The sequence below is a fragment of the Gymnogyps californianus genome, chromosome 10 (assembly GCF_018139145.2).
Source record: "Gymnogyps californianus isolate 813 chromosome 10, ASM1813914v2, whole genome shotgun sequence".
Lineage (NCBI taxonomy): Eukaryota > Metazoa > Chordata > Aves > Accipitriformes > Cathartidae > Gymnogyps > Gymnogyps californianus.
In genome coordinates this window covers 19,000,745-19,011,593 of record NC_059480.1, presented here as the reverse complement: position 1 = coordinate 19,011,593, position 10,849 = coordinate 19,000,745, and the positions used below count along the sequence as shown (strand labels likewise).

The window sequence follows — 10,849 nt, the reverse complement described above, 5'->3', positions numbered from 1 at the left end:
GGGCACTGCCGGCTTGTTTACCAGGGACTTACTGGAGAAGCTGTCCCGGCTGCTTTTTATCACTTCTCTTTACATTTACCCTCGCAGAGTAAACAGGCCCCATCTGGCCCTGCCGCACCTCGTGCTGGCTGCTCTAAGCCCCGTGGTAATGAATAAAACCAGATCTGATGGTCCTCACCCCGGCCTCTTCGTCCTCTTCCCCTGGGGCAACAAATTGTCCCCAGGTGCCAGCGTGGCATCACCAACAGGTCCCCTCCCCCCTCCCCATCCCCAGCATCATCGCCAGTGCCTTCCAGCCCCCTCCTCTTCCTCCCTTCCCACCTGCTGCCTGCAGGAGCTGGTTTAACCATGCAGCATCCTCGATACGTAGGGGGCCGCAGCAGGAGCGGGACCGGGGGTGGCTCGCCGCGCCGGCGGCAGAAAGCCCTCAGCGAAGGCAAGAAGGAGCTAACTCTTCTCTAGGTCAGAATAACTTAACGTTTCTTTTCTCGCCTGTGGGCAGGCTGAGTTTTCTAGCGAGGCTGCTGCAGCAAGCCAGGCGCCTCTGAGCCCAGCGGACCCTCCTGAGCTGCCTGTGAAGTTGTCAGAGTTTCACCTGCTGCAGCAACAGCCGCCCGCGCCGGGGTGCAGCGTGGTCCCGGGGAGGGATGAGACCAGCCCCGGCACAGGCAAACCCAGCGGAAATTTCCACTGGTGACAGATACACATGCCGGTACAAGAGAAGGATGGAAGGAGAGGAGCCCAAGCCTCTGCGGCAGCACCTGGAGCAAAGAGACATCGCTGGCCTTCCTGCTCGCCCGCGTTACCCCCTGCTTCCCTCGCCTCCCCTCCCTGCGGGACATCCCCGCATCGCTCCGCTGGGATGGGGCACAAGGGCAGGAGAGCAAGATCCGTCCCAACTCCTGGAGCAGGGAGGAGGCCACAGAGGCAGGAGGTGACAGCGCTGCTGCCCAGCGCCTGCGGGGCATGCCGCTTTGCAGAGAGCCCAAAGAGGAGGAGCGGAGGGGAAAGGGATTTCCCCTGCAGCTGCAGGTGAAGGGGATGGGGCGAAGGGCCATCCCTGGCCCGAGCCTCCAGCCTGCGGTGCTGTCCCCTGGCTGGCACTGCTGCTTCGTCTGCTGGGAAGTTGAAACAGAGAGCAGAGTCTGCCGCACACACACACACACACACGTGTGCATGCATGCACACACGCCCTGGCACACGCACTGCATCCAGGACCACCGTGTCCAGGACCTGTGCTGCTGCTCTCGCCTCCCCAGAGCTGCTAAAACCCCTGGAAAACCCCAGCCCCGTGCCAGGGAACAGGAGTTACTTGCCTTCAATGTACCCTAACGCAGGCACCCCCCAAAAAAAAATGTCCCAGCCCCACGGATTTCCCCCGACACAGGCACATCCCGGCGGGGCAGCCCTGCAGAAGGGTCCTGCTGCTCCTCCGGCCACAGGACATTCGTGGCGTGGGCCAGGGACTGGTTGCTGATACCCTGGGGCATGTTCCCAGCAGTTATTAGAGCCAGCCCTGTCGGGTCCATGCCGGATGGTGATTTCAGCACTTTTGTGGCCCTGCTGCCTCATCTCCCACCTCTCACCCCTCCTGCGATCCGGGGCTGCCCCGACAGCGGGTCTGCAACCCTGGGGCACCCAGGAATTGCAGGATACCCGCAGGGTCCCGGGCCACCGCGGTCCCAGACTCCCCCTCGCCCCAGCCCTTACCTGGAGGAGGAGGAGGAGGATGACACAGGGGCTGCAGGCTCGGCTCAGCACCCGCTGGGTCCCTGCCCTCCGCAGAGCCTTCTGCCCTGGGGGTGGGTTTCCCTGCCGCTCCGGCTTGGGGGGCTGCGGTACCCAGGGGGGATGAGCGGTCCTTCCCCGCCTCTCCCTGCTGCAGGCTCCCTCTGGCACTGGCTCCTTCACCGCCCTCGCTCCATCCCTCTCTCCCTGTGCCAGCAGCAGAGCTGCTCCAAGCCCAGCCTCATTAAAGAGACACACTCCCTAGTACTGCCGCCCCGGGGAGGGCTGGGGGATGCTCTCACGGGTGGCACTGGGGGTCTCAGGGGACGGCCAACACCCCCAGAGGGTGACAGGTACTGGCCAAGAGCAGAGCCCACTGCTGTGGGCTGCTCTGCACCCACAGCATGGCCATGTCCAGCCAAACTTGGGTACTGGTGAGACCCCAGGGTGATGCTGTGGCGCCCAGACATGGGATTTGGCTGCGTGGGACATGCAGCCACCCCGTGTCCCCCCCAAACAAAGCACAGGGCAAAATGCAAACCCCCATCAGCCAGCTGAACACTCTGGTACAAATACAGTGGGCCACAAGTGTCACAACCTGCTTCGCTAGGAAAGGTCTCAGCTGCCCTGAGACCACTGCAAGACGACCGGGCACAGGTGGATGCTGAGCACCCACCCCAAACCCAGATGCCCTGGGGTCCCACCGGGGCCATCCTTATCAGCCTCCATGTGCTGCAGTGAAATCCCAGCCCCGAAGAGCAGGAAAGAGGGGGGATTTAGGGAGAGCCCAGCCTTTGGGTGACAAGTGTGACAACAAGCCCCCTTGGGGAGGGTGCAGACGGTCAGGAAATCCCAGCAAAGCCAGGATACGTCTGCTGGCAGGGAGATCTCACAGCCCGGGGCGTGCTGGGAATCCCTCAGCCGCCACTGCCGGCCCAGCATTCCCAAGCGGGACTGGAGAAAACCATCAGATTTGGAGCTAATCCCTGCCCTGCTTCTCCCAGGCAGCTCCCTCGCTGTGCTATAGATAGGGCTGTGCTGCCACGGCTCTTTTTATAGAGCATGCAGAGGGGAGCCACCCCTCTCCCGTGCACCGTAAAATCCACCGTCGCAGCCACGCCGAACCTGGAGCCAGCCCGGCCACACAGGCACAAACTGGGGCAGAAAGAGCAGGCAGTGCCGGCGGGGGGAGCGGTCCCCTGTCCTCTGCAGGTGATTTCGGAGTGGCACCGGAGCGAGGAGGCCTGGCAGAGCACCATCTCCCCACCGGATCTCACCTCTAAGCTGACCCACGCACCGCTACAGCTTCGGCTCCTCGGCAAGAGTTTCACAGGTGACGGCAGGAGCAAAGGAGGAAAATCTCGGCAGAAGACGCCCTGTGCCGCACGTGGTAGCACAGGGCATGCTCCCTCCTCCCGACCCCTTACCCTGTGCTTCAGCCAACGTAATTATCTGGTGGAGAGGCACGCTGCACGTCCCTGGGGTGCTTGCAAGAGCACGCTGAACCATTCCTTCTCCCTGTGCGAGATGCCCCACGGCGCGCCGCTTCCCCTCCTTGTGCTGCACAGGGAGAGAGGAGAGCTAAAGTGTGCAGCTGCTCTCCTTCCCTGTCATTTATGACCACGGGAGAAGGATGCTAACCCATATATTACCCCCCCACATGACAGACGCCAGCTCTGCGAGCTGCTGGAGGCACGCAGCCTGCGGTGTGCACGGGGCTCCTGCTCCCATCATCACGGCAAGCACCGCAGCTGCTCCATCCCCAGAAAAAAAAAAAAAAAAATGCAAGCTTTGATTTTTCTCTGAGATACTGTTTCTAGGCCAAGCTGAGGCGAAGAAAAGCGTCCAAATGCGAGCACTGGGTTGGTGCCACCAGCCGGGGTGATGGGGCTCGGCCAGCCCATGGCATCAGATGCTGTCTGTGGCCCCGGCGTTACAGCAGGGGAACAACCACAGCGTGCGCAGTGCTGGGGATGCAGCCGAGCCTCCCCCAGCCTGCCAGCAATCCACAGCAGCCCCGGGGAGACACAGACAGGCTCCATCCCGCTCCATACAGCGCTCACACCAGCATCAGACAACAGGCGTGCGTGTCCCCGCTCTGCACCATCACAGCTTCCCTACGGCAGTTCATTGCAGCCACAAATAGACCCCCAGAGAGCTCAGCATTGCTTTTCAGCAGAGCGCTGAGCTAAGGCGTGCGTTAAACCCTGCAAACATAGGCCCAGCTCAGCCCAACAGCTCCATTCAGCAACCCCATACAGCCCTCACCAGCAACTGCTGTACTGCCCAAAGGACTGGTCATGATCTGGGTATTTATCCCCAAATCACCTGTACCTTGTCCTAGCTTTATTGAGCTGAATTATCACCCAGAGATAGGGCTGGCTGGAGGAAGCATGGACCACAAAACTCTTACAGATGCTCTCAGGTCCCGAGTCACTGATAAGCCCTGCGAATTTAGTGCTATGGGAGGAAATAACTCGAAGCCTGAGGAGATACCAGCCGGTGTCAGGCTGGGAGCGACTGCGCTCAGTGCAGCTGCGGCTCCTCAGACCTGGCTGAGGGCTGCCCAGGCAGAGGCTTTGCCTGCAGGGAGAGGGGCAGGGGTGTCCTGTTCAGCTGTCTGCTGCTCATTAATCAGCACGAATTAAACGAGATCCTGAGGAGGGGTAGCCATGGAGGAGGAGGGGAATGTCAGTGTTGTTTCTGGTCAAAATCAGGTGCACCTTGGTTTAACCTGTGTGATATTGTCCTGCCCAGCTGCAGGGAGTTACAGAGGGGCTGGAGGGAGAAAGCAGCAGGAAATGAAACATCAGCAGAGATAAACATGGCTCATGGAGACATCAGGGACCGCTGGGGAGAGGAGCTGGGAAAGCTGCCAGTGCTCGTCCTGCCCAGACTTAACCGAAACCCTCCCAGGGTGCTGGTGCAGGCAGACGGGGCTGGAAGTGCGGCTCTCACGCAGACCCAGGATATGCGCTGGTGGCTGCTGGGTTTCCTTTCCACAGCCGAAAATAGTTGGGGTTTGCAGCTGTGAGGTGGGCACAGGGGTCTCGCAGCAGCCACCCCATCAGCGCAGCTGGGCTTACTCAGCGGCTGCCTCACCGTGGCTCTTGCCAAGGCGCCAGGCTCACTGCTAGAAACGAAACTCTTTCAGATTCAGGAACTTGAAACTCGCTGTACCACTGACACTTGGCTCTCTGCTTCCTGCACGGCAGTCAGACCCTTTGCCGGGACTCCGAGGTGGGCTGTCTCGGCAATTCCGTGCAGTCCCTGCGCAGGGAGCGTCCTTGCACGGCAGCACAGCTGGGCAGCGGTGTGCCCGAGGGTGTGTATTATTGCTCCAGCTTCTTGCCGCTGTCCTTCTTCCGGGGGTTTGGTGGTGGTGGACTGTGGCGGTTTGGATCAGCTTGGGCCAGCACGGTACCAGCAGCAACTGGGGCTCAGCAGCACGGCAGGGTCCCGTCAGGTCAGCCTGTCCCTTCGCGCGGGAGCCCGAGGGCAAAGCTGGGGTGCTGGGGTGCCAGGCAGGGCCGTGCTGGCCCACTTCTCTGCCAGCCTCGGACCCCTGCCCGCAGGCAGGGATGGGGTACACGGGGCTGGGGCCCTCCGGACGGCGGCTGGGGAGGTCGGGCCGGGAGAAGAGAGAGGGACCGGCAGAAGAGGACTTGGAAGAGAAACCATCCCGAAAGGCCCGGGGGGGGGGGGCGGGCAGGGCGCGGAGGGAGCTGCAGGGGCTTGTCCCCAGCCCAGAGCAAAATGTCGTTCGCGGGGCCGGGGGCAGCGCGTGTGTGTGTGTGTGTGTGTGTGTGTGTGTGATGCGGGAAGGAAGCAGAGGGGAAAAGGGGAGGCGAGGGGTGGCGGGAAGGGGACCGGGCAGATCCCCCGCGGGCGGGGATGGCCGGGCGGCTGCTTCCCTCTAGCGGGGAGCGGCGGGCAGGGTGGCGGGGGGGGCTCAGCCGGGCCGGCTGCACCCAGCCCCGCACCGCAGCCACGGCCCCCTGCCCCGCACCCGCGTCCCGGCCCCGTCCTCCGTCCCCCCCCGTCCTCCCCGGGGCCGCCGCCGCCGCGGGCACGTGGTGCGGGCGGGGCGCGCTTCCGGCGCGGCGGCGGAGGGGTGAGTGCGGGCGGCACCGGGGAGCGGCCGCTGCGCAGACCACGCGTGGGGTCCCGCGGGGGCTGAGCGGGCCTCCCCACGCGTGTCCGACCCCCACGCGGTGTCCCACGCTGGCCGGGTGATGGGCCCTCGGGGAGCCCGCCTGGTCCCCGTGCAGCCGCGGCACCCAGGGGCAACCACTCCTTCGTCCCTCCGGAGGTGGCCCCGGGGAGACCCCGCTGTCCCCACACCCTGTCCTCTGGGCTGGGTGGGCCGGCCACGGGGCAGGAGCACAGGCTGCCGCGGGCAGGCCCGGCCCCACGCAGCGCTTGGTTTCGGGGGGGGGGGGGGGGGTGTGCATGCGCGCGCGTGCGTGCACAAGCACCCCAGCACCGCTGAACCAGCCGGCATGCCACTGTGGTGTGTCACCCCAGCGAAGGCGTGGGGACAGAGCCGCGCTGGCAGGCTGCGTGGGCAGAGGACGCCAGCGCCCTGGGGCAGGGTGGTGGGTTGACCCTGGCTGGGTGCCGGGTGCCCACCAAAGCCCCTCTGTCACTGCCCCTGCGCAGCTGGACGGGGGAGAGGAAATATAAGGAAAGGCTCGTGGGTCGAGATAAGGACAGGGAGATCACTCAGCAGTTGCCGTCACGGGCAAAACGGACTCGACTTAGGGAAAAATTCATTTAATTTATTAACAATCAAATCAGCGTAGGATAATGAGAAATAAAAACAAAGCTTAAAAACAGCTTTCCCTCACCGCTCCCTTCTTCCTGGGCTCAACTTCACTCCCAAATTTCTCTACCTCCTCCCCCCCAGCGGCGCAGGGGGACGAGGAATGGGGGTTGCGGTCGGTTCATCACACGCTGTCTCTGCCGCTCCTTCCTCCTCAGGGGGAGGGCTCCTCACACTCTTCCCCTGCTCCAGCATGGGTCCCTTCCGTAGGGTGCAGACCTTCAGGAACAGACTGCTCCAGCGTGGGTCCCCCGTGGGGTCACAAGTCCTGCCAGCAAACCTGCTCCAGCGTGGGCTTCCCACAGGGTCACAGCCTCCCTCGGGCATCCAGGTGGCTCTGGCGTGGGGTCATCCAGGGGCTGCAGGTGGATATCTGCTCCCCCGTGGACCTCCATGGGCTGCAGGGGGACAGCCTGCCTCACCATGGTCTTCCCCACGGGCTGCAGGGTGGGAATCTCTGCTCCAGTGCCTGAGCACCTCCTCCCCCTCCTTCTTCACTGACCTTGGTGTCTGCAGAGTTGTGTCTCTCACATATTCTCACTCCTCTCTCTGGCTGCAATTGCTGCTGCGCAGCTTTTTTTTTCCCCCTTCTTAAATACGTTATCCCAGAGGTGCTACCACCATCGCTGATGGGCTCGGCCTTGGCCAGCGGCGGGTCCGTCTTGGAACCCGCTGGCATCGGCTCTATCGGACATAGGGGAAGCTTCTAGCAGCTTCTCACAGAAGCCACCCCTGTAGCCCCCCTGCTACCAAAACCTTGCCACGCAAACCCAATACAGGCAGGCGCAGGGAGGACCAAAGAAAGGGAAATTTGTGTTTTGGGGATGTGCATTCAACTTTATTCCATACCCACAGCACAAGACCCTCTGACACATAGCGATGGGGAGACCCAGGAAGGAGACCACCGGCACATCATCCCCTCGGCCGGCCACAGCCGCCTCCAAAACCGCCCCCACCGCGCCGCCACCTTCCACCTCGGCCACCCGAGCCAAGGCCGCGGCTGCGGGCAGCCGATCCAGGAGCGCCCCAGCTGCCGGGGCTGCCGGCCCCAGCCGGGGACGTGGGGCAAAGCCAGACTCCTCTCAGCCGAGATCCACAGCATCCCGCGGAGCCCTAGGAGATGCTGGGGACCAGCAGAGAGCATCCACCGGGAGTTGCTCTGCAACCCAGAAGCAGCCGCATGATGCCAAAGGAGCTGCTGGTCCAGCCAGACCTAACCCACGTCCACAGAAGAAGGAGCCTGGTGCTGACCTGAGTGGGGCCTGGGGCCGGTTCCTGCCCCCCCTGGAAAGCAAGGACATCCCATGGGTGGAGAAGGAGACCCGGGGCCAGTGGAGCAACCCCAAGTGGTACGAGTGGCGGGAGAACCGCATCACCGCCTCCGTGGCCCCCAGGATCGCCAACAGCAAGTTTGCCAACGGCAAGACGGCTGAGGTGCCCCAGTCCTACCTGAAAGCGGTGGTGAGCTCCAGGCCTGGGGTGCAGACGCCAGCCATGTCCTGGGGGGTCCGCAACGAGAAGGTGGCCGTGCAGGCCTATGAGCAGCTGAAGTCGCAGGCAGTGGGCAAGCCGGTGCAGGTGGAGGACTGTGGCCTCTTCATTCACCGGGAGAAGAAGTGGATCGCCGCCAGCCCGGACGGCATCGTCAAGGAGGCGGCCACAGGGAAGGCCCTGGGGCTGCTGGAGGTGAAGTGTCCCTACAAGCACAGGAACAGGACGGTGCGCGAGGCCTGCAAGGACAAGGACTTCTGCCTGGAGGTGGACGGGGACTCCTACGCCCTGAAGAAGGATCATGCCTACTTCACCCAGGTCCAGTGCCAGCTGGCGGCCGCCGGCTTCCAGCAGGCCGACTTCGTGGTGCACACCACCAAGGAGACGGCCGTGGTTCCCGTTGAGTTTGACGCCGAGTTCTGGGGGCAGACGGTGCCCAAGCTGGAGAAGTTTTACACCGAGGCGGTGATTCCCCACCTGGAGGAGAAGGCAGGCGGCTCCGTCTGGGCCAAGGAGGAGTAGACGACCCCCCCGCCTTACTCGCCTGGATGCTCGCTTGGCCCCACAAACCCAGCTTTGGCCCCTAGCATAGAAATTACACCTGGTTTTGATGCTGTTCTTGGACCATTCACTGCCACTGCCCCAACGCAGCTGCCTCGGGGCTGAAATGTTGTACCAGCAGGACCCTGCTTTGGTAAGGGTCCTCACAAACAGTGACTTCTTCATGCCCCAGCCAGGCCAGCACTTGGCCCCCAGTGCCTTCTTGTCCTGTCCCCCTCACTGCATCCCCCATTTGACCCAATGGCACTGCCTGATGGAAGCAGGCACACCTCCAGATCTGCAGGGGAAGCCTGCAGATACCTCTGTGCTGGAATAACACTTATTTTGTGGAGAAAACTGGATCCTTTGGCACTTCAACTGCTGTCAAGGCTAAATTGTAACTCCACTCCGGAGAGGAGACAGAGCCAGGGAAGGTTTGTCAGAGCCCAAGAGCAAAACACAGCTTTTGAGCTAAATAGTGACGTGCCTTAAGAGTCACAGCAAGGGCGCATGGACACCCTTCCTCCCTGAGCCATCGGACCTGCTGCTTCTTTGGAGTAACCCATGAAACCCATGATGAGTTGGCTGCAGCCTCGGGAAGACGGTGCTCATCGAAGAGGTTGTGCCCCAGCCCGTGCACCTCCAGAGGACCTTCCTGTGGAGCATCCCTGTGCGCCACAGCAGGGTGGGGAGGCGGTCATCGCTCTATTAAATACAAGATGCACTGGTCTGCTCGTTCCCTGTTGTTTGTGCAGCTTGGTGTTTTCCTGGGTGGGTGGGGGGGCAGCAGGGTTGAGTGGGATCCCCACAGCAGGTCCCCTCCCAGCCACAGCAGAAGGGGAGCAGGGGAGCACTCAGGTCCCAGAGGGACATGAGACCCAAGGCCACGGAACTATGCCAAAGCCACCACCGTTATGGCAAAAGTACTTTATTATATACATAAGACTCCAGCCACACTCCACAGGGCAAGGACCAGAATTCGCTATTTTACATATCAATACAAAGTAACTATAAAAACATAAAGCACTTTTGGGGCCCAGGCTTTCCACAGGAGGAGAGAGGCACAGGGACGAGCCTGGGGGCTGCTGAGTGACAGGGGGCTGCCCCACACCCTCCCCCAGCTGTGGTCCCACAGTAACCAGATGTGCAAGTAGGAAAGAACCCAGTTAAGAAATATAGTCATGGGGACTGGCAAGTGGGGCCTGTCCCACTCGCTGCTGTGGGCAGCGGTGTGCCAGGGGCCAAGCCGAGTGTCACCAGGACAGGAGCGGGGTCTGCGTCCCCCAGGGAAAGTGCAGAAGGCACGTGGGCCAGGCTCTTTGGAGGGGCTGTGATGAGGAGGTGGGATCCAACAGTTAGTGCACACAGGGCCCCGGGAGATCACACACACACGCACACACCGTGCACAGGGGACACGGAGGGGGAAAAGCCTTCCACTGCCAAGCTTAACCAGGGGCCTGGAGAGGGCACATCCCGTGTCTCTGGAGCAGCAGTTGCATAGCAGAAGGGGCTCAGGGCCCACTCTTGACAAGTCATTAGGTTTCACTACATGTCCAGGAAAAAAAAACCAACTTCTGTGATGGAGGGAGGGCTGGGAAGCAAGGCCCTCCCAGCTCCTGGCTCCATCCAAGCTCAGGTCTCAGCATGCAGCTGGTGTTGAAGCAGATGCTCCACCAGACAGCCCTGCAGGCAGGAGATGGCCACAGGGCACAAGCTTCAGTTGTTTTTGAAGTGGAAAACATGGAAAGCTAACCAGAGCACTCTCCTGCTCCCCTTCCAAAGGGCTCCCAGCCCTGCCATGGCCAGCTCTGAGGATAATTTCAGTCTCCTACCAGGAATCCCACCCCCCTTCACACAGAAGACCTCAGTGCAACTGGAGAACATGAACTAAGAAGGGCCACTCAGCAAGAACAGCCTTTGTAATCATCTACTAGAGGATGCCTTTGCCGCTCCTGACCCAACAGGACTATCCTGGGGCCGCAGGCACAGCAAACGAAACCAGGAGCACCATGCGCCAGGGGAAGGACCTCCCCTGTGCAGCGTACAAGGCTGATGAGCCAGAGATGGACGGCTCCACCAATACCCCCAAGACGCAGAGCCCCAGTCTGCTTCAGGCGTCAGCAGGACCAATGTCCCTTCCCCTCCCGCCCTGGAGAGCGGCACACGACCCGGAGGGAGCTCGCCTGGGCTGCACCTACTTGCTGGAGGAGAACTTGGGTCACCGGGGCTTTGCCATTGCAGCCCACCCGAAGGTCCGAGGCAAGG

At 62.0% G+C, this 10,849-nt stretch overlaps 1 protein-coding gene across 1 annotated transcript; it reads left to right on the top strand.

Annotated features, from left to right (window-relative positions):
- The first annotated feature begins 4,765 nt into the window (after window positions 1-4,765).
- On the top strand, window positions 4,766-9,316 carry LOC127020142 (uncharacterized). Its single transcript, XM_050902605.1, has 2 exons — window positions 4,766-5,053; window positions 7,409-9,316. The coding sequence occupies exon 2, from the start codon at window positions 7,433-7,435 to the stop codon at window positions 8,564-8,566; it is 1,134 nt and encodes a 377-aa protein (XP_050758562.1). The 5' UTR covers window positions 4,766-5,053; window positions 7,409-7,432; the 3' UTR covers window positions 8,567-9,316.
- Window positions 9,317-10,849: the final 1,533 nt, after the last annotated feature.